This window comes from Sinohyriopsis cumingii, chromosome 3 (assembly GCF_028554795.1).
Source record: "Sinohyriopsis cumingii isolate HCF-2022 chromosome 3, ASM2855479v2, whole genome shotgun sequence".
Taxonomy (NCBI): domain Eukaryota; kingdom Metazoa; phylum Mollusca; class Bivalvia; order Unionida; family Unionidae; genus Sinohyriopsis; species Sinohyriopsis cumingii.
Genome location: NC_142963.1, coordinates 11,633,914 through 11,659,029, shown reverse-complemented (window position 1 = coordinate 11,659,029; position 25,116 = coordinate 11,633,914). Strand labels below are relative to the sequence as shown.

Below are 25,116 nucleotides of genomic sequence, written 5' to 3'. Positions count from 1 at the left end.
CGCATATGGAATGCCATTGATGCATAATGATACCACATATGGAATGCCATTGATGCATAATGATACCACATATGGAATGCGATTGATACATAATGATACTGAAAACAGAATGCCATTGATGCATAATGATACTGAAAACAGAATGCCATTGATGCATAATGATACCGAAAAGAGCATGCCATTGATACATAAGGATACTGCATATAGAAAGCCATTGATGCATAATGATACAAAATATAGAATGCCACTGATGCATAATGATACAACATATGGAATGCCATTGATGCATAATGATACCACATATAGAATGCCATTGATACATAATGATACCGCACATGGAATGCCATTGATGCATAATGATACTGCATATGGAATGCCATTGATGCATAATGATACCAAATATAGAATGCCATTAATGCATAATGATACCACATACAGAATGCCACTGATGCATAATGATACTGCATATGGAATGCCATTGATGCATAATGACACCACATATAGAATGCCATTAATGCATAATGATACTGAAAATAGAATGCCATTGATGCATAATGATATTGAAAATAGAATGCCATTGATACATACTGATACCAAATATAGAATGCCATTGATGCATAATGATACAACATATGGAATGCCATTGATGCATAATGATACCACATATAGAATGGCACTGATGCATAATGATACTGAAAATAGAATGCCATTGATGCATAATGATACTGAAAATAGAATGCCATTGATGCATAATGATACTGAAAATAGAATGCCATTGATGCATAATGATACAGCATATGGAATGCCACTGATGCATAATGATACTGCATATAGAATGCCACTGATGCATAATGATACAACATATGGAATGCCAGTGATGCATAATGATACCAAATATAGAATGCCATTGATGCAGAATAATACTGCAGATGGAATGCCATTGATGCATAATAATACCACATATGGAATGCCATTGATGCATAATGATACCACATATGGAATGCCATTGATACATAATGATACCACATATAGAATGCCATTGATGCATAATGATACTGAGAATAGAATGCCATTGATGCATAATGATACTGAAAACAGAATGCCATTGATACATAATGATACCACATATGGAATGCTATTGATGCATAATGATACCACATTAGAATGGCATTGATACATAATGATACCGCATATGGAATGCCATTGATGCATAATGATACTACATATGGAATGCCATTGATGCATAATGATACCAAATATAGAATGCCATTAATGCATAATGATACCACATATAGAATGCCATTAATGCATAATGATACTGAAAATAGAATGCCATTGATGCATAATGATGCTGAAAATAGAATGCCATTGATACATAATGATACTGCATACAGAATGCCACTGATGCTTAATGATACCACATAAAGAATGCCATTGATGCATCATGATACAGCATATGGAATGCCACTGATGCATAATGATACTGCATATAGAATGCCACTGATGCATAATGATACAACATATGGAATGCCAGTGATGCATAATGATACAGCATGTGAATGCCATTGATGCATAATGATACCAAATATAGAATGCCATTGATGCAGAATGATACTGCAGATGGAATGCCATTGATGCATAATAATACCACATATGGAATGCCACTGATGCATAATGATACCACATATGGAATGCCATTGATACATAATGATACCACATATAGAATGCCATTGATGCATAATGATACTGAAAATAGAATGCCATTGATGCATAATGATACTGAAAACAGAATGCCATTGATACATAATGATACCACATATGGAATGCTATTGATGCATAATGATACCACATTAGAATGGCATTGATACATAATGATACCGCATATGGAATGCCATTGATGCATAATGATACTACATATGGAATGCCATTGATGCATAATGATACCAAATATAGAATGCCATTAATGCATAATGATACCACATATAGAATGCCATTAATGCATAATGATACTGAAAATAGAATGCCACTGATGCATAATGATGCTGAAAATAGAATGCCATTGATACATAATGATACTGCATACAGAATGCCACTGATGCTTAATGATACCACATAAAGAATGCCATTGATGCATCATGATACCGCATAAAGAATGCCATTAATGCATAATGATACAGCATATGGAATGCCATTAATGCATAATGATACTGCATATAGAATGCCATTGATGCATAATGATACCACATATGGAATGCCATTGATGCATAATGATACAACATGTGAATGCCATTGATGCATAATGATACTGCATATAGAATGCCATTGATGCATAATGATACCTTACATAGCCTAAAGAATGTCTGAATTTTGACTAATTTAGTGGATTAAGCATCCACAGGTTGCGTACTGTATGTCATCTGCCTCCCAAGCCATGACTGATAGAGGCATGGCTATTGGGCCAGGACACAAAGGGCTAAATGGGGACAAAATGCCCAATCTGATACTACAATACATAAAAGTCAATGCAGTCCACTGATACGATGATGTTAAGTTGGTGGGAGTTTCAATAAGAAGTTTGGATTCCGTTTCTGCTAGTTTAAAAAATATTTTGCACAAAATCTGAATTTTGTTTGTTATGACGAGAGTTACATGATGTTCTTTTGGCAGACAATTTCTTTCGCTTTTTTAAACCACAACGGAAATCACTGAAATGCCATACCCACACTTGTACTATGTTCTGCAGATGACATTTGATGCGAGGAAGGTATTCTCCTCATATGATTGTGTTTTAAGGAGATGTAATGGAGAGAAGTGATCTTGTGACAATGTCGCAAGTTGGTGTTCTATTGTACACTAAGTGATCTTGTGACAATGTCGCAAGTGATCCTGTGACAATGCTGCAAGTTGGTGTCCTATTGTACACCAAGTAATCTTGTGACAATGTCGCTAGTTGGTGTCCTATTGTACACTAAGTAATCTTGTGACAATGTCGCTAGTTGGTGTCCTATTGTACACTAAGTAATCTTGTGACAATGTCACTAGTTGGTGTCCTATTGTACACTAGGTGATTTTAAAGTGAAACTTTTCATAATAATCTGGATTGTTGATAGTGGCCTGTGTCCAGCTGAAAAACATAAATTAGCTTTTACTCAGCAAGCAACATTTTCAACAGAACCAAAACACATATTTCTGCTTGACTCAATACATGGTGGTTTAGTTTAATTTATTTCTCCAAAAATGGCTGTCTGTCAGTGACAAATGGAAAGTTCTCAGGCTAGCCAAACGACAACAACCACCATTAACATTGAATATTTACATATTCTTAGTAAAGTTGCAATTATTATCCCAAATGCTAATGTCTGCAGCTGGACTCCATTTATAACTGAACATATACGGTATATATATATATATATATATATATATATATATATTAAAATCATATGGTAAATATAGGATCTTGTGTATTTGTGGATGCTTTAGCACTATCCAATAACTCTTTTTAAGCTGACTGATCTGTTGACTTCATTGTGATGACATCGGTCTGTAGACACAGAAAATAATGATGTGAAAAATGGTCTGGGATTTTGGTCCAAATTGGGTTGGGGTAGTGAGTGGGTCTGATGTGAGAGCTGGGGTGTCCGTAAGCTTCAAGACATCACGAATGTTCAGCTTCAATAGAGATTCTTGTTAAGATAAAATTTCTGTGTGAAACAGTTCAGAAGTTGTCACATTACATACTGTAATTAATATAATTACTAGCATATGCAATGACAGGAATAGATCAAAATGACCTCCCTTTCTTTTTTATAAAAAAATGTTGACAATACAAAAATAGATGCATCTTATAATTTCCAAAAATGTTTTCTAAATATATTTTTTATAACAAAAGATGGAAAAATATAAAACAGATCACACAATCTTTTGTTTCTGCACTAATCACAGTGGGACAGTTAATCTGCCTCAAAGCTTAGACCACGCTTCAGTGTAATTACTGAGCAACTCATTAATACAACTCTGCATGCACATGCTGTGTACCTCCACTGTACAGAGGCCTATGGGTAATTAGAGACAGACAAATCAAATAACCATCGCAAGACAACCCATGGAAAGACTGACAATCAAATAGCCAATGCAAGACAACACATGGAAATACTGAAAATCAAACAGCAAATGCTAGACAACCCATGGAAAGACTGACAATCAAACAGTGAATGCAAGATAACCCATGGAAAGACTGACAATCAAAAAGCCAATGCAAGACAACCCATGGAAAGACTGACAATCAAATAGCCAATGCCAGACAACCCATGGAAATACTGACAATCAAATAGCCAATGCAAGTCAACCCATGAAAAGACTGACAATCAAACAGCCAATGCAAGACAACCCATGGAAAGACTGACAATCAAAAAGCCAATGCAAGACAACCCATGGAAAGACGACTAAAGCATCAGAGTGGGTCAAAATGAGTAACTGCCATTATGTCGATTTTTTATCTGGCCAATAAAAAATTATTTTATAAGAGTCTTATATATTTAATATCTTTGAATTTAGAAATGGTTGGCCTGCTTCTATGACGCTTATCAAGCCTTTTTAGCAGATACAAACAAATTTGCATTTAAATCCTGTTTAAAAAGTGCAGTGCACCAGATTTATATCACGGTCAGTTCAAAGTGCATATCAATAATTTTAAATGCATGAAAGAAATCAGAACTAATGCACTGTCTGTACAAGCTTTTGGCTTCTCTTATTAAATGGCATAAATTTATCATACTGTTATAAGGAAAAGTAAATCCAATGAAATATGCACTTATTTTTCAAAATGACCACAACTGATATGTATAATAAAGAAGCAACAGAAAAAACACTGAATATACACTGAAATACGACTTATTTTTCAAATGACAACTACTGCTATGTCAAATAAAAGAAGCAACAGAAAACATTGAATATACACTGAAATACGACTTACTTTTCAAAATGACCACAACTGATACGTATAATAAAGAAGCAACAGAGAAAACACTGAAATACGACTTATTGTTCAAATGACAACTACTGCTATGTCTAATAAAGAAGCAACAGAAAAAACACTGAATATACACTGAAATACGAATTATTTTTCAAATGACAACTACTGCTTTGTCAAATAAAAGAAGCAACAGAAAAAACTTAACATACACTGAAATACGACTATTTTTCAAAATGACAACTGCTGCTATGTATAATAAAGAAGCAACAGAAAAACACTGCATATACACTAAAATGACTTGTTTCAAAATGACAACTACTGCTATGTCTAATAAAGAAGCAACAGAAAAACACTGAATATACACTGAAATATGACTTATTTTTCAAAATGATAACTACTGCTATGTCTAATAAAGAAGCAACAGAAAAACACTGAATATACACTGAAATAGGACTTATTTTTCAAAAATGATAACTACTGCTATGTCTAATAACGAAGCAACAGAAAACACTGAATATACACTGAAATATGACTTAGTCTTTAAGCAGCAATGGTTGTACACACTGTCAACAACAGCACATGTTCATGAGGTTATGTAATATACAACTGATTCAACTAGATTCTGATGCAATAGCCCCCCCCCCCCCCCTTTCCACTATGTACTATAACATGGACAAATTTCAGTGGATGTTCTACAGAATCAGGTCTCATGTATCAACACTTCTATAACATACAGACAAGAATTAGTATCAAAAGACGATGTAAAGTTTACATCCCATCTTAAGAAATGTGTCATTCATGTTACACAAAGCCATGTGACTTGTAGTGCTGTATTTAGCAGCCCCAATTGTAGCCCAGCAAATAACAACACAACTGAAATTAAGCTTAATTAATTTACTGCCACAATGAAAAATGAGGGAACATTGCCACAATTTGAACGTGAATGTATCTCATGACAACCTCTCTCATGATAATTACATTGCAATCCCAGACATTTTGAGACTTTGTTATTTTCCAATAAAGGAGCAGAAACACCTGGCATCATGTTTGGGACTAAAACTATCTCGTATTGAAGACTACCAGATTGCCTTCAATATCCATAATCAATTTCTATAGCAATAATGAATACTTTATTTGATACTATTCTCTCCCTAGGTTCTCTGGCTGAACATACTATTATATATACAAGAAAAAAAGATAAAGAATGAAAGAAAAAAAAAGCAACGCATAATAAAACATATTGTAAATATAAAACACAAAGTTTACCAGTAATGCATTTACAGCCATGACTGGAATGCATGTATTTCAATATTTACAATGAAAACTGCCTTTCAAGATAATAGATGTTTTTGCTTTGAACACATTTTGATTTGTTTCTTATGTAACTGCTTATTAATAAGTTTATTCACAGAATAGCACATAAGTAAGCAAAATAAGTTTTTAGAGTATTTCCTTTTGGAAATGGTTGTCTGCAATGATCAATTTAGGTCCTTGGTCCTTTCTGTCTCTTGTTCAAAATTATATCTCGTTTCTTCAGCTTACTTATTTTGATGATGTGGCTATTTGATCCAACTAAATGCTAATGCGATAAAAATGTTAGGTTTTTTGTAGGGGGAGTAAAACTAATTTTAATTATGTAATACTTATCTGTCACAATTATTATTAAGCTTTTAGCTTTCTGCATGGAAAAATATCATCTGTACTAGATGCACCAACTCAACATCTGTTCTAGAGGTTTCTAAGAAGACATCCATCGATCAAGTCTGATCTACGTCATCAGTCCATGCTCTATAGAGATTTCTAAGAACATCGATCCAGTCTGATCTACATCATCAGTCCATGCTCTACAAAGATTTCTAAGAACATTGACCCAGTCTGATCTACGTCATCAGTCCATGCTCTATCGAGATTTCTAAGAACATCGATCCAGTCTGATCTACATCATCAGTCCATGCTCTATAACGATTTCTAAGAACATTGACCCAGTCTGATCTATGTTATAAGTCCATGCTCTATCAAGATTTCTAAGAACACATGCATCGATCCAGTCTGATCTATGTCATCAGTCCATGCTCTATTGAGATTTCTAAGAACATTGATCCAGTCTGATCCACATCATCAGTCCATGCTCTATAAAGATTTCTAAGAACACTGACCCAGTCTGATCTACGTCATCAGTCCATGCACTATAGAGATTTCTACGAGCATCGATCCAGTCTGATCTACGTCATCACTCCACGCTCTATTGAGATTTCTAAGAACACATGCATAGATCCAGTCTGATCTACATCATGAGTCCATGCTCTATTGAGATTTCTAAGACCATAGACCCAGTCTGATCTACATCATCAGAACAGCTCTATTGAGATTTCTAAGAACACATACATAGATCCAGTCTGATCTACGTCATCAGTCCATGTTCTATTGAGATTTCTAAGAACACAGACCCAGTCTGATCTACATCATCAGAACAGCTCTACTGAGATTTCTAAGAACACATGCATAGATCCAGTCTGATCTATGCCATCAGTCCATGCTCTTTTCAGGATGTGTGGCTAATGAAGGATATCAGTGCAGGGTGGGTGGAGGGCATCAAATAGAGACAGGTAAGTGACATAATCAAAATGAATTACTCCCTCCATTTTAATGTCAGTAATAGCTTACCTCTCACTATTATTATTAAGCTGAAGTTGTCAGTAAGGAGGGTGGTTGATTTTGAGAAGAGTACAATGAGGACAAATTTATCATCTTCTGTTCCAAGCAGTCAAATGCAGTCAGCTATGTGTGGCAGTTGTCTGGGTTGCATAATGTGCAATGATAATCAGACCCAGAGCGAAAATACCTTGGTTCTACTTTCCTAACAACCAAAGGTAAAAAGAAGAGAAGGCGGTGTGTGAAATGCAGCTTCATCATATCATCTAAACATGGACGGTTGAAATATGCCCAGAAAGCAGCAACAGACCTGACTTTGTGCAGTTTATCTTCATGAACAATAAGTCTCATTTTGTGAGAGGCATAAATTCTCTTACAATGAGCGTAATCCAAGAAAAGCTTTTCCTTACATTTCCTTCTCCCATCATCAGATGCTAAATAAAATCTAAATGTCCTAACTGGGCAAATAAGTCTATCACAATAATTCTAGTAGAGATGCAGTTCAGACTGGAGATTTGAATCAGGGATGGAAATACTGACGAAATTGGTTTTTGGCAAGGAAATCAGGTTGACATAACAGGAAAATGAAGTCATTATTCCCACTGAAGCCTAAACATTCTTCCTCAATTGATAAAGCATGTAGTTTGTTCCTTCTCCAAGCTGATGCAACATATAGAAGAAATGTTATTTTAGGTGTAAGGTTTTCAGAGAAACCTCACTCAAAGGTTCATGAGTTTATGTCAACAGCCACAAACACATACACAACTTAAGATATACAGAAACTGCCCAGTCGACCAGTTTGATAGTGTTCCCAACTGAAGTTGCAATTTCCATCTTGGACATGATTTGCTTATGGTGTGTGCGTGTGTTAATAAACCTCAGTTTACATCCCTTTTTGGGAACCAGAAATATCCAATTGTAGAAAGCTGGTTACAGTACGTTTGAACCCTCTCCAAAGGTCTTCTGTGTGCACTTCTTCCATTATTTTGAAAAGTTTGATTGATGGAAGATGGGTGTCCTTGAGAGAGGTGGGAGTTCCATGAAGCGTAGCTGTAAACTCTCCTTTACAATAAAAAGGACATACCGATTTTCCATGATGTTCACCAAGGCCTATGAAATGAGGGTTAATTGAGCACCTACCTGTATTAAAGGAAACGGCACGCACTGCAGGAGAGGTGAGGTATCCATAGGGACAAAGTATCTTTCCCAATTTTGCCTCTTTATAAAAGGGGGAGGCAAAAGTAGTCTGCTTTCCCATGCCCTTGCCTCTCCACTTATTTTGTCACATTTGTGGAGTGGACTTATAGGAGGATTGGCTAATTTGCTGTTGTGGTTGCGTACTACATTTTGTTACCAACTGTGGCTGACCCATAGCTCAATTAGGATGTATGCAGACACTGGCTGTTTTTGATGGGCCAGCAAGCTTTAACCAACAGGCGAACAAAAGAAACTGTTGAAATGCTCCTAACCCTAACACAGAACCTGCTGAAATATCCACTTATGATGCTTCGCCATCCAAGTAGGGGTGGGGGCAATTACAAAGGCCAAGCAGGTGAATGGCCTTATAGCTCGAGGCTGATATCAATGGTCTCAATGCAGAAAAGGGGACAGACCACCCTTTATTCTGTCTCACCGTTCTTTTTACCTTTACTCAGCCATTTCACAACTTTGTTAACCATTAGAAAATGAGGAAGTACGAAGTCTGGTCTTGGCATTGTTCCTGTCAGATTCTCTAAACAAAAGAGAATCTTAGTGTCACTTGAACACTGCTTTTGGGCACACGTCAGGATGTCTGGAGGAAGTAGGCAGTAGAAATCATTTACAGCCAAACAAATAACTGAATCTTCTCCTTCTCAACCATCTGAGATGATGGTTGCAAGGGATTTGAGTACTTCAAAGGGTAAGGTATACCCTCTCCTCTGGATTTTTAAATTCTTGAGAATCTACTAGAGTCAATAAGACATCACCTTTCTGCTCCATAGTTCCATGGGAAACAGAAGAAATGTAGCCTGAATGGATCATTTGCGGGGAAGGCTGGTAAGTAAGGATATATCTATTTAGCATCTCAGTGCAGGGAGCAACAGAACTGTCTTCAGTGAGTGTCATGGCAGGTCAGTAAGAATTCTTCTCATCTCTCTTTGGTCTCTTAGAGGTTGGGAGATTAACCTTCACCTCCCTTGATGACCTTTACTGCAGAACTTGTGATGGATGGTTGTCAGATCTTATCACTAGTACAAAGATGGTATCCATGGTAGAGTTTGTTTTCTATCCCGAGGGGGGAAGTTCCATATACCAGAAGGATTAAAATGGAATGTGGGAAAGGATGGGGCACAGCATCCCAATTTCCTAATCCAGAAGAGTGTCTAAATGCATGCTCTATCCCTGTGGTGTGACATAGGTAATGTAGCAAAAGGGAGGTATTCAAACCTATCCCATATGCTAGACCTAGATTCAACATGTCTTACATACCTATATCCCATATCTGTATTAAGTGATAAGTGCCCAATCAATGACCTATCCCTTGTAGTCAATGGTGATCTTGCCCATATCCCAAAGCGAGATTTAATTGATCCAGAATATGCTTTCTTCTTTCATCTTATAGAAGTTGGCATGGGAACCTATTTAGGATAGCTTTCATGAAACTCTGTATTTTTGAAAGAAACTTTGATTTTTATACAAGACAGTCTTGTTTAAATCAGATGAAAAGACTTTGTCATTTCACAGCTGTTAATGAATTTAGTACAAAATTGTTGTCTTGTAAAATTGCACAGTGCACATCCCTCTTCTACCTGCATATACAAACCATGCTCATACTTATGGTTTTTCTTACCACATCCAGAAATTCAATTAGATAATGAACTCAATGCAAATATCTTTTTTCATATTTCACACACAGTACATTGTCAAGTAATGAACTCAACTCAATGCAAATATCTTTTTTCATATTTCACACACAGTACATTGAAAAATAATGAACTTAATGCAAATATCTTTTTTCATATTTCACACACAGTACATTGAAAAATAATGAACTCAAGTCAATGCAAATATATTTTTTCATATTTCACACACAGTACATTGTCAAATAATGAACTCAAGTCAATGCAAATATATTTTTTCATATTTCACACACAGTACATTGTCAAATAATGAACTCAACTCAATGCAAATATATTTTTTCATATTTCACACACAGTACATTGAAAAATAATGAACTCAACTCAACACAACTGTGTTCTTTTATATTTCAAAAACTATACATGGTCAAATAATTGTTGCTTTTTGAACTTTTGTCAACAAACACTAAATATTCTTTCTTGACTTTTTTAATTAATTACCTCTTTTTAATGCTTGATTGGATGTTGAAAGGTCATATATCATATTCATGCTCTATTATAATTAACAACACATCATGTATTTTCTCTTTTATAATCAACACCACATCATGTATTTTCTCTTTTATAAATAACAACACATCATGTATTTTATCTTTTATAATTAACAACACATCATGTATTTTCTCTTTTATAATTAACAACACATCATGTATTTTCTCTTTTATAATTAACAACACATCATGTATTTTCTCTTTTATAAATAACAACACATCATGTATTTTATCTTTTATAATTAACAACACATCATGTATTTTCTCTTTTATAATTAACAACACATCATATATTTTCTCTTTTATAATTAACAATACATCATCTATTTTCTCTTTTATAATTAACAACACATCATGTATTTTCTCTATTAAATATTACCCTAAGTCATCAAAAAAGAAATGCATTCAACTAGTATTGGAACATGTACAATTTTGATTCACTTTCATTCAAGTGTAAATGGGACCTTTTAAAAATATTTGTTCAACATTTGTCTAAGTAGTAGTACAATAGATTATGAACATTCCGAAGAATTGTTTTAAAGTGTACAAACTTCAACAGAAAAAGCGCATGAGTGTATCTGTTGGTTCCAATAATTAAGGATTTTTTTAAAGTGCACAAACTTCAACAGAAAAAGTGCATGAGTGTATCTGTACGTTCCAACAATTAAGAATATTTTTAAAGTGTACAAACTTCAACAGAAAAAGTGCATGAGTGTATCTGTTGGTTCCAATAATTAAGGATTTTTTTAAAGTGCACAAACTTCAACAGAAAAAGTGCATGAGTGTATCTGTACATTCCAACAATTAAGAATATTTTTAAAGTGTACAAACTTCAACAGAAAAAGTGCATGAGTGTATCTGTTGGTTCCAATAATTAAGGATTTTTTTAAAGTGCACAAACTTCAACAGAAAAAGTGCATGAGTGTATCTGTACGTTCCAACAATTAAGAATATTTTTAAAGTGTACAAACTTCAACAGAAAAAGTGCATGAGTGTATCTGTACGTTCCAATAATTAAGGATTTTCTAAAGTGTACAAACTTCAACAGAAAAAGTGCATGAGTGTATCTGTTGGTTCGAATAATTAAGAATTTTCTAAAGTGTACAAACTTCAACAGAAAAAGTGCATGAGTGTATCTGTTGGTTCGAATAATTAAGAATTGTTTTAAAAGTGTACAAACTTCAACAGAAAAAGTGCATGAGCATATCTGTTGGTTCCAATAATTAAGAATTTTTTTAAAGTGTACAAACTTCAACAGAAAAAGTGCATGAGCGTATCTGTTGGTTCCAATAATTAAGAATTTTAAAAGTTTGCATGTCATTGGCATTATGTCAATTTATCTAAAATTTGATCAAGAAAATGGAGAAACAAAATGTATACATTAAATTATATAGGCAATGATAACTTAGTACCTCACTATGCACATGCTCTCTCTATCTATCTCTCTCTCTCTTGACTCTAAAGTGACCTGCATGGTGTGCAGAGCTATTCTCCATGAGAAGCCACAGCAGCTCTGGACTCCATGAGAAGCCACAGCAGCTCTGGAGAGATGATTGAGTGACTTTTCTTAGGGTTAACTACCCCACTGTGTTGCATGGACAAATTAAGAAATTATGTGAGCTATACTGTATCTAGGTAGACAGACTGAATCAGTAAGTACCTGTATTATCTTCTACTAAAGACTTCTTTTCATATTGGTGAAACTGTATCAGAATCTGAAAAGAAAAATCATTAAATCTTAAAATTCACCTGCAACCGATAAAACTATGTGCTCCACAGATCTCGCCAGTAATGTTGTAAGAAAGTTTGTTGAGTACACAAAATAATTTTGAAGATACAAGATTAAAGACTTTTAGAAAAGAGTCAGTTGAAATGGGTCAAAGGGACTAACAGAATGAACTGAGCAGTTGTAAAGGTCTCGTAGACTACCTTAGGTTGGGGTGGGGTGCTCCCAGCACTATCTTTAATTATTACAGAAGACCCATTCTGGCTCGTTTTTGTTAGAAACTGAAGTAGTGATAGAGACGCAAAGCTCCGAGCCCCCAGTCAGCAATGCCGACAGTTAAATTACTGAATAAACAAAAGCTGAAATTCAAATCAACAACAAAATTTAATGCCATTCAATAACAGATAATCCTTCCTCAAATGAAATTCAATATTGAAAACCTTATCACTCATCTTTCACTCGACCAAGTGACGGCCTATTTCATCATCTGACTTAGTGTGATAGATTTTCCTCCTGTCCTGTGTTTCTACTCATCTGTAGTATTTCTTGACTGGTACCCAGTACCTCTTCAGTCCAACAACCACGTCCTTCACCCTTCCACTTCCTCTACTTCCGTTCTCTCCTTTTCTTGTGTCCCAGAGACTCGGGACCAACTGTACCAGGGTATTTCCCTTTTCTGTCTCCTACAGCTCTTCCAGTCCCTAAAAGCTTCCTGTCCAAAGCTCCTTTGTAATTTCCAGACTAACAATGTTTCCTGCCAATTTTGAATGACGTCGGAGTAGCTTATAACTTCCTTATGTAATTCCCGCAAGATGGTTTAACTACTGACGTTTAGTTTCAAGATGCTAGATTTATGTTGATTCACCCATGGTCTACATAATTAGCAGACACTGCCCCCTCCCCGGCAGTCTGTCAACGGTGGATTTACGACCCCCACTTGATGTTCCTTTGAGCCCAACACTGGCAATTCATGCTACCTACCTGTGAATCGCACGCAGACAAATAAGGCGCCATAACAAGTTCCTATGGCCATGTTATATACAATTGGCTTCCCACCCGTCCTTTCGATGTCGGCTTACTCTATCGTAACATAAGCCGGCCGGCCAGCTGTGTACACATCGCTTTGACACTCACTGTTTGCAAGGCTGACACTCGCAACATTTATGAAGCAAATAATTAGCCTCAGGGTCTAGCATATACATGTTGCAATCTGGCTATTGTTCCTTACTTATAACGTGACAGCAGTGAAGAACCTGATTTGGTGGAACACCTGTGGAATTATTTTGAATGGTAAGAAGGCATATACAGAGATGTGCTACTATCAGTACTTTGTACCAGCATGGACAGAAAAAGTTGGTACAAAGTCATACATTACCAGTACTATGTACTTGCATGGACATAACAAGTTAGTACAAAACCATACATTACCGGTATAAGTACTAATCAATGATTCTCATCAATGCATGGTTAATCACTTGCACAGAGTGGAGACAATTATGTTGCAAACAATACATGAGAGTAAGAAAATTAAATGAACGAGTTTCTGACCTTTACAGGAGCTATGTTCAAAAGGGACAGCTTCACAAGTGAACACCAACACCATAGTTTGTTCCACAAAGCATCATGAATTTTATCCTATCTGTAAGTCAGTAAATTATTAGGTTAGCATCACTAAATGTAGCTAAAACTACCTATTTGTTTCACACAAAGGATTTAAAATAAATAAGGTACTTTTAGGTATGTTTAATGATGTTTTCCTGAAAATTTACCAAGTTACAGATATGATAAAATCTGCAATGCTGTCTGAAACAAACTATAGTGTAATCCCATTTCAATACCATCACCCTCAGTCACCAACTTAATCCACACATCCACACACAATTAACATCTTTGGTTCAAAGTTCATTTATAAAGTAAATAGTTACAGTGTTTCCATTCACCATATAAAATGTTTAGTTTTAGTGCCTTGGTGTGAGTGAAAACCTATATGTTCAGAATGGCTAGATCATATGACTGCTGGTTTTACATGACTACTCTCCACATCCTTTGTTGTCCAATACAGTCCGCAACTCATTTAAGAAATCATGCAATGCAGCCATTCCATCTGGGAAATGGGAAACATTCAACTCAGCATTGATGTTTTTATGATGTCTATGTCACCTTCTGGAAACGTGCTATGAGACTGTCAAGGAGTCCATCCTAAATGAAGTCCATTCTCATTAGTACAGATATTGATTTGGGTATGATTTGTCAGCTTTACTTTCCATTACCAGTGAATGCTGCTCTGAGCTGGCTTTCTGATGGATGAAGATTAACTGCAAGATTTCCGTGCACAAGGACCAAACCTAGGATCTATGATACTCAAATTGTCAAACTCTTTGGAAAACTAGATTCAGTCATTTTATGACTACCAAATATCAGCCAGCATGCTCATCCATACTTTTCGCACGAGTCCCTTTGGTAATGGTATTGTTCAGTCACAGGACTTCTTCACAACTGAGAACAACTGCTGGGCATGTTTCTTTCTGAGACTCAACAGCTCTTCCAAGAGACAGCCATTTCATGGAAGAAGGCTGTTTAAGACTTAAAACCTTCATTGCTCAAAATATTATGCAGTCCCTTTAAGCACTGGTTTTTGTTGCCGAAGGAAACTTGCAGACTTGGATGGTTGTGCTCTTGTAATCTGTAATTTTTTGTACAGCTTTAGATGCATCTTGAGATGAAGTGCCACATGATGGTTTCCTATTCTGAATCACATATGCAAAGACAATCAGTTCTTTGTCGAAGGTCACATTCACTATTTCATCAATGATTATACCTACATCAACACTTTCCAATATCATCTGATCAATTTCTTCCATGGTAACTTTGGCAAGGTGATTTCTATTTCTTTTACTGTGTCTTGGTGGAAATAGGCCTTTTCATTTTCTCCAGATGGGAATCCATAATCTTTCAACAGTTCCTTAGATAGCCAATGTACCGCCTTCATTTTTGTTTCTACAGCAGTTGTCTTGCTTTGAACATTTTCTACATTCTTTTCTATTGTTTAAGGATGCTTACTGCACTTATATGGCTTTAACTATCTGGATGGTCATCCAGTGCAAATCATTTTTAGATCCTTTTTCTATATCTGTTTACTTCCTTTGCTTTTGCTAACACTGTATAAAATAATTATGTCTTTCCTTCAGACTCTTTTTTTTTTCTGTGCCATGGAAAGTATTCTACCTAAGCCTCCTTGATTCTTAATTTCTCTGCAGTAATTCTTGATTTGTCTGTGCCTGAACCTAAAATATGCACCATAGAAGGAAAAAAATGTCTTTGATGAGTAATCCTTTGAAATTATAATGTTATATTTATCTCCATCTGCAGCATTTGTACTGGGAACTGGTGTAGATTTATCTCTAGTACTATTTTGAAACAAGGTATCAATCGTTTGCCATGATTACGGATTCCAAACAACTGAAATGAAGGTCAACAGAACTTGTAACATGCCCATTTGCTTGTGTGAGAATTTGAATTTATTAGAAAACAGACAACAGAGTAAGTAATGTCCACATAAATTAAACCTGGCTTTAATTTGTGGAAAGGCATCAATATGTGTTGCCGATTGTGTGAGATATTCCTGAAAATTTGGCCTCTGGTTCCGATGTCAGTCAACATCACAATATGCACACACTATTATTTAGGCAGTAAAATGCTGCACCAAGAACATAAACATTCGGTGAGGTATCATACTGTAGGACTAATACTGAAGAGACATTAAGAGGGACTTTTGTTGTGTCTCGTTGTGAACAAGTCCAATAAGAGTCCCTCCCACTGCTGGAAAAGCTACTCTGCTCCTTGCTGTCGCAGGGGCCATTCTGTGAGGATCACACAGTCCAGTCTGGACAGATTTTCTACCAGTATATTCCTTTTACTTGGAATATAGCAGACTCAGAAAGTTATATTCTCCAGGGCTGCCCATTAAAGGAGGTTCCAGACTTGCAAAAAAAGATGTGTTCCTGTCTTAGACTGGAGGAATGCTACTAAAGGAAATATCATGAACACAATGATGCCTAATTGGTTGACACAACCCTGTAAGGCTAGGAGCACTGCTTGTATTCCCAAGTTGTCTAAATGGAGGGTCAATTCTTCCAGAGACCAAACAACCATATTCTCTACCTTCAGGCAATCACCATCCCAAATCTGATAATCTAGTGAACACAAGAGAGTACTGGAACTAAGAAAGAAAAGCTAAGCAGCTGTTAGTACTACTTTTATAAGACTTTGGTATGACTCAGACAGGGTTTTAACCCATGACCTCCAAGACAGATGTTCTAACCACTTAGGCCACTTTAGCGGTCTCCTCCATTATCAGCAATGATTCTAGTTTACATGTTGATTAATTTTAGCTATTTAGCAATAGCTTCTGGTTTACTGAGGATTTTTATCAGTAGGTGCACTCTGAATATTAAAATTTCTAAAATTGCCTATTTTCGTTTTTCTATTATCTGATGTTTTAAGACTTTTCATCATGCACTTCTTAGAGTCAAAACACTATGAGGGACAATTTTTTTCACTTTAAAAACACTTAAATTTAGTAAATATATAATTTTTTGTCCTCTTCCAAATTTAATCTATTGTTATACACATTATATTTTGATTCCCATGGTGATACATTCTGGTTGACAAAGAGCAAAACTAAAAGCAATGCTGGACCATAACATTTTTTAATTCCATAAAAGTAACACCTGTTTCTCAACATTCACTGGTGAGACTAAAAAAGAAACTATTAATGCATTTAAATATAAACACAAATATAACCAGAAATGTGTGCACAGAACAAAGATGCCCCACCACAGCTGCTGAAAACTAACCTAAACTCCCAAACAACTTAAGTGTAAGAAAAAAATATAAGATATGGAAGCAAACACAAATACTACACTTTTTATTTGTCAATTCCCCATTTCCAGTACCCCTCCCATCCTGTCCAACCCCTCCTCTGGAGCTGCATTTAGGATTTCAGACTTTAACTGTTTTCTACTTATTGTTGGGAAACATCACACTAAATAAGAGTACAGCCATTAAATAACATACAAATCAGTAGTGTCCAAGTTACAAGAAAAGACCAAATAACATATAAAATATCTTCTTTGACCTGCCCACCTCTTCCTCTTCTCCCCCCTCCTAAGCTGTATCATGGATCCAAACCTCTGTTGTCATTTACTGGTCTTCATGTTACATCATACCAAATATAATATGATATAATATAGTCCATGAGGGAGTTAACATACAGACAGACAAACAAATGAACAGATGAACAGAATATGTATCCTGTTTGGAACATATGCACTCATTTGTTTTCTTATTTTTCCTGCAGTTTCTCTGTTGAAACAAAATTGTTCACAACTTTGAAATAATTCACAGTTAAAACATACCTTTCTCAATTTACTGTTTATCCTTGTGTACAAAACTCCACGATACAGAAACTTAACAGACGTGGTGGAGAATGAACTGTTAACATGTTTCAGCTGCACTTGTGTCCCCATCATCGGACATCGTACCTGTCAACATTTATCTTCCATCTGAAATTACATACATTACTAGTAAGTACAAATTTATTAATCATGCCAATTTTAGCTTTCAGTTTATCATAGAAAACAAGTGTTCCACATACTACTTTCAGCTGTGGTTTATCATAGAAAACAAGCATTCCACATATTACTTTCAGCTGTGATCTACAATGAGATACATTTAAATACAAAATCATCAAGTTGCTGTCATTTCTAGTAGTAGAAAATTAAATGTCTTGCACTTTGCTACAACATGTCAGATAATGATATGCAGCAAAGTCCATGCTACTTTTGGCAACAGCATTCTGTGAGACCACTTTATATGACTGCCCTATCTTTCTGGCAACAGCATTCTATGAGACCACTTTTTATGTCTGCCCTATCTTTCTGGCAACAGCATTCTGAGAGACCAATTTATATGTCTGCACTATCTTTCTGGAAACAGCGTTCTGTGAGTGGCAAACTGTAAGCCTGCTTTATCTTTAACAGATTTCTTTAACTGACATTTTGTGCAGAATCCATTTTCATTCTTTCAGCCAGTAACTTTGAACTTTGATTCCAAAATCAAAAGTCTTCTTCTTTACCCAAAGTGTGAGCAATCCATAAAGTTTGGTTCATATATGAGACACAAGAACTAATGTTAATGTGTTGAAACCATTTATTTCTCATTCAGTCATGTTAATCTCTACCAGTGACCTCCAGGTCAATAGTCTTCTGCCTTACTCCCAAGTAATGAGTATGACATATTTGGTTCTGAGTACTACAACTGTTATTATTTCCTCCTTTTTAAAACATATGCGTGATATATACATGGCTAATAATTTAAAGATGGGTTGTTTATTTGTTGGACAATTATTTAAAGATGGGTTGTTTGTTTGTTGGACAATTATTTAAAGATGGGTTGTTTATTTGTTGGACAATTATTTAAAGATGGGTTGTTTATTTGTTGGACAATTATTTAAAGATGGGTTGTTTTTTGGTTGGATATAACAATTCTTAGTTTTGATAACCCACACTTTAAAGGGAATATTTCATGTTTTTGCCTTTTACAGTTTCATCATTGTTGTAGTGATATATCATTATGTTGGTCAGCTTCATCACTGTTGTAATGATACATCATTCTGTTGGTCAGTTTCATCATTAGTGTTGTAATAATATATCATTCTGTTGGTCAGTTTCATCATTAATGTTGTAATGATATATCATTATGTTGGTCAGCTTCATCACTGTTGTAATGATATTACATTATGTTGGTCAGTTTCATCCTTAGTGTTGTACTGATATATCATTCTGTTGGTCAGTTTCATCATTAGTGTTGTAATGATATATCATTATGCTGGTCAGCTTCATCACTGTTGTAATGATATTACATTATGTTGGTCAGTTTCATCCTTAGTGTTGTAATGATATTACATTATGTTGGTCAGTTTCATCATTAGTGTTGTACTGATATATCATTCTGTTGGTCAAAGGCCACACTACCAGGTTTAGTAGGAAAGTAAGTCTCAGAAAAAAATTAAACTCTGCCTTCTCCCTTAAGAAATAAAACATGACTCGATGACTATTTAGATCAACACAGTGACAGTAGTTTATAACTTTTGAGATGCTCCCTCATCCCAGCTAAATAGTTACACTGTTAAAGCACCAGGCAAAATGCACAGCAAAAAGTGTTCCTGTTGTTGTTACGTATTTTTAATTTGCAGTATTTGCTTGTTAGTTTTTTATTTCATAATATGCTTTTGATTATGTAACATAGTATATTTAACTTGACCTTGTCCAAAATTAAGTTAATTTTCTAATTGACCTGAATAAAAACAATTTCTTCTTAAATTCTGTAAACAACTAATATATGGCAAATTCCCATGAATATGTATGTGTGCATTTCAGATTTTTAACATAACATTAAAAAAATATCAGTCATATCACTATGACGTCTGCAGTGTGACAGTTTCATAGTGACATATAGCACTGGGGCATCAGGCCACAGATATTGAGCATTATGTCCAACCCAGTCCCATTTTTCTGACACCATGCCAACCAGTCCTAACACTAACCTCTTAATGCAGTGCGCCACGCAAGGCAGCTGCTAGTACCAGTTTTTAAGTCTTTGGCATGACTCAGCCAGGGTTTAAACCTGCAACCTCCTGCATCCGAGACAGATGCTCTAACCACTAGACCACCAGAGTGGTCTCCCATGAGTATGGGTTTAATATTAGGATCATTATTAATATAAGTAAACATTTACATGGGTCTATGTGTAGGTTATTGGAATTGCCCAATAAAAATATCTGGCATACTTGATGTATTCTACATTCTATAATTTTAGTAACAGACCTTCTAATTATAACTAAAATTTTATTTTGGAAACATTAGGAAGCTTCTAGGTTATTTTCTATTAGGTAAGATTTTTTTAAAAAGAAAATGCCAATTGTGACCTGAGGACTTTATAATCTTGTTACTGGAAAAATTATTTATTCATGCTTTATGATCTTAGCTGAAGCAGCTGTATTAAAATTGTGTAGAAACCATACACTGTAATTATTTCCAGTTGTATATAAATTGTGTAGAAACCATACACTGTAATTATTTCCAGTTGTATTCAAATTGTGTAGAAAGCATACACTGTAATTATTTCCAGTTGTATTAAAATTGTGTAGAAACCATACACTGTCATTATTTCCAGTTGTATTCAAATTGTGTAGAAAACATACACTGTAATTATTTCCAGTTGTATTAAAATTGTGCAGAAACCAGACACTGTAATTATTTCCAGTTGTATTCAAATTGTGTAGAAACCATACACTGTAATTATTTCCAATTGATTGGAGTACCTTGATTACATTATTGCAAATTGGTATAACTATTTTATTAACTATCACTAAAAAGAACAAGATAATTTCTTTTCTAGTCTTCAAAATTTCACTATAAGCTGAGAGTCCAAAATATTCATTTTTAGTTTTGAATTAAGCACACAGCTGTGGTTACTAATCTCTAATATCTGAGACCACTGCAGGTACTTGTATTGTAACTCTTTGGTCCCTAATTATTTGCATATCAAGGAATTACTAAGGATGTCAGTACATCTGAAGTTCTAAAATAGTGCATTCACCAGGTTGATGTTCTGCATATTGTCAATTACTGTCTTTCAAATAGTCCATAAAGACAAATATAATTTATTATATACTTAACTGTGAAATATAGAGGCTTATTGGCAAAATAATTTTCATACTTTTTCATTCAAACATTTTCACATGAAAATATATCCTGATAATTCTTAACATGTGAAAATGAGATCAATCAATGCAATGCGTAATTGTGAGTTTCCCATCAATCAATGCAATGCGAAATATGATTCCCATCAATCAATGCAATGCATAATAAGATTTCCCATCAATCAATGCATGCAAAATATGAGATTACCCATCAATCAATGCAATGCGTAATATGAGATTTCCCATTAATCAATGCAATGCATAATATGAGATTTCCCATCAATCAATGCAATGCGTAATATGAGACTTCCCATCTTTCAATGCAATGCATAATATGAGATTTCTCATCAATCAGTGCAATGCATAATATGAGATTTCCCATCAATCAATGCTATGTGTAATAGCGAGATTTTCCATCAATTAATGCAATGTGTAATTGCAAGATTTCCCATCAATCAATGCAATGTGTAATTGTGAGATTTCCCATCAATCAATGCAATGCATAATATGAGATTTCCCATCAATCAATGCAATGCATAATATGAGATTTCTCATCAATCAATGCAATGCGTAATATGAGATTTCCCATCAATCAATGCAATGTGTAATAGCGAGATTTTCCATCAATTAATGCAATGCGTAATTGCAAGATTTCCCATCAATCAATGCAATGTGTAATTGTGAGATTTCCCATCAATCAATGCAATGCGTAATATGAGATTTCCCATCAATCAATGCAATGCATAATATGAGATTTCCCATCAATCAATGCAATGCATAATATGAGGTTTCCCATCAATTAATGTAATGCGTAATATGAGATTTCCCATTAATCAATGCAATGCGTAATATGAGATCTCCCATCAATCAATGCAATGTATAATATGAGATTTCCCATCAATCAATGCAATGCATAATATGAGGTTTCCCATCAATTAATGCAATGCATAATTGCAAGATTTCCCATCAATCAATGCAATGTGTAATTGTGAGATTTCCCATCAATCAATGCAATGCATAATATGAGATTTCCCATCAATCAATGCAATGAATAATATGAGGTTTCCCATCAATTAATGTAATGCGTAATATAAGACTTCGCATCAATCAATGCAATGCATAATTGGGAACAAACATTCTACCTGCAGTAACAAAAATGAGTACTTTGTGACCTAGAACAAATAATAGAATCAAAATGGCTGCAATGACGGTGTGTCATGAAGCAGTATTGTGTGAAGACGTGCCCTTGCAAGTGAAGCAGTATAACCACTTGCCAGAGCAAGAACATTTGGTCATAGTTCACTGAACAGGAAAGGGCCAGGCTGGGGAACTTAAAAAGTGTAGGGACATGGTCTATCATAAACCAGGATACAGGCACTACAAGGCTTGTCCCAGAAATGCAGAAATCTTGTGAGAATAAACATTTTAACTGAAGATATCTCTTTCCTCATCATTTCATACTGTTCGTCTCTCTCTGTCAATCTTGATTGAGTAATGACACATGACACAGCCAGCAACACAAATGATGACTGTGACTCAGTTGGTGATCTCTGCAACCAAGTCGGCAACTCTGCGACCAAGTCAGCAACCTAGTTGATGTCTCTGCAACTCTGCAACTCTACAACCAAGTCTGTGACCCAGCTGATGACTCAGTGACCCAATCGATAACTCAGCGACCCAGTCGACGACCCAGTGACTCAGCTGATGACATAGTTGGCGACCGCAGGACACTCAGTTGATGACTCAGCAACCCAGTGACTCAGACAGCAACAAGAAGCCAGGAATAAAACGGTATCCTGCTGGGGTTGAAATCTGCTGCACTCAGTAGTGCCAGTCCTCAGACAGATTCAGCAGGGTATCACTCCAAATACAAATACCTATCTTATAGAACCCAAGACAGCAATACCCAGGGAAGTGTAGCCTAGGAAGTTTTCCGTTACATACCTTTCTTGTATGTATTATACAACAATAACCTCAGTTACTCAAAAAAAGAATAAAAATTAGCTTCCACTACCACTTGTACAAAGATGATATTATAAGCACTATTTCAGTTGTATAAATGAGTGGCTTGACAGAATAACTCCTAGCACAGTGGCTTCTTTGCGTCACCTTTTCATATATTCCTATAAAGTAAGACGTGTCACAAGTTATTTATGTTTTAGTGCTATGTCTTACTATCCAAATAACGGCCTTGTATAGCGTGTTCCAATGTCGGTTGACATCGGAACTAGTAGTCAAAGTTTCAGGAATATCTCAGGCACTTGGCAGCCCATATCGACACTCTACCACAAATTGATATGTAATTAATATACTTACTTTGCTCTTTTTATCCTGGTCAAATCAAAATTTGACACTAGCAAATGGAAGTATTTTCATGTTCCCATGACATACATTTGAATTTGCTGAAATGTGACGGTAATCGAGGTATACTGAAGTATGTTCAAGTAGGTTCATGTGGGGTATATGTTTCTTGAATGATATGAAATGTTGCTTACAGTTCCAATAGGCATAATATATTTTTATTCGTTTTGTTAAAGAATAATATTTAAACTTAACCCGATTTCGGCATTCCCGACTTTTATCGCTTTCCAGCCAAACAAAATGTAGGCCAACAGAACTTGAAAACAGGTCCATTTCTTTTGTGAGAATTAGTCATCAGAGTAAGTAAATTCTGACTAAAACATTATGTAGAAAAGCGTTGTTATTGGTTACCAGTTGTGTGAGATATTCCTAAAAATTTGACTATCGTTACGATGTTAGTCGACATAAAAAAACACTACACAGCACCGTTAACTGGGCAGTATGACCCTGACACCCAAAACATAAATATCAGCGTCGAGGTCTTACATGTAGGCCTACTTCTCACAATTCGGTAGCAGCCCTACACACTTTTTCCGACAAGGTGTAAGTTAGCCTAGAAGGATATAACCTCTGAGGGATATCGTCGATATTGGATACGCATACTTTACTAAAATAGCTAGTACTTCAAATGAAAACATGACTCCGTATCTGCTGCCATACACCAACCTACGGTAAGAAATCATTTGCAATTTCTTGTAATGACAGCAAGTTTTTACTTATTCAACTAATAATACAAACGCACAAACTTCGACGAAACATCTATACCTAAACCATTCTGTTACTGATCCATTATTTTGCGTAGTCCTTTCTAATCAATTCTTATAAAGAAACTTCACGCTTGACTGAAAAAAATTCCCCTTAACAAAACCGGAAGTACAGTTTAAGCACACTAAATAATACTTAACCAGAAGACAGTCATTTGATTTTAAATTTTGATTGAAAAATTCCGATGATCAGTCATGATGTGTGAAATCAAATCATTTAAAAATATTTCTCCAGAATCCTTCATTGTTTAAGTTCATAAATGTTGTTATACGTGCTCCTATTTTTTGACACATCTGCAATATGTAACGAGTCTATGCTCTTAAAATAAGTAACAGAAAGAAGTGAAAAGCAAAAAAAGATTTGTATAATTGAACAAATAATTTATTTCCCAAGAATACAAAGTGAAAATGACAAAAATAAAATAACTTAAAGTATTGCTAATTAAATCCAAAAATAACAGAATTACAGACATTAGTCCTAATAATATA

General features: G+C 35.2%; 1 protein-coding gene across 1 annotated transcript in view; it reads right to left on the bottom strand.

Annotated features, from left to right (window-relative positions):
* Nucleotides 1-24,715, bottom strand: part of LOC149802459 (uncharacterized) — a 60,047-nt gene extending 35,332 nt beyond the window's left edge. The window contains exons 1-3 of the mRNA XM_089951697.1: nucleotides 24,629-24,715; nucleotides 18,156-18,302; nucleotides 12,673-12,727 (exon numbers count right to left, since the gene is read on the bottom strand). Of these exons, the coding sequence (XP_089807823.1) occupies nucleotides 12,673-12,727; nucleotides 18,156-18,269 (169 nt within the window). The 5' untranslated portion in view covers nucleotides 18,270-18,302; nucleotides 24,629-24,715. The remainder of the gene's footprint in view (nucleotides 1-12,672; nucleotides 12,728-18,155; nucleotides 18,303-24,628) is intronic.
* Nucleotides 24,716-25,116: the final 401 nt, after the last annotated feature.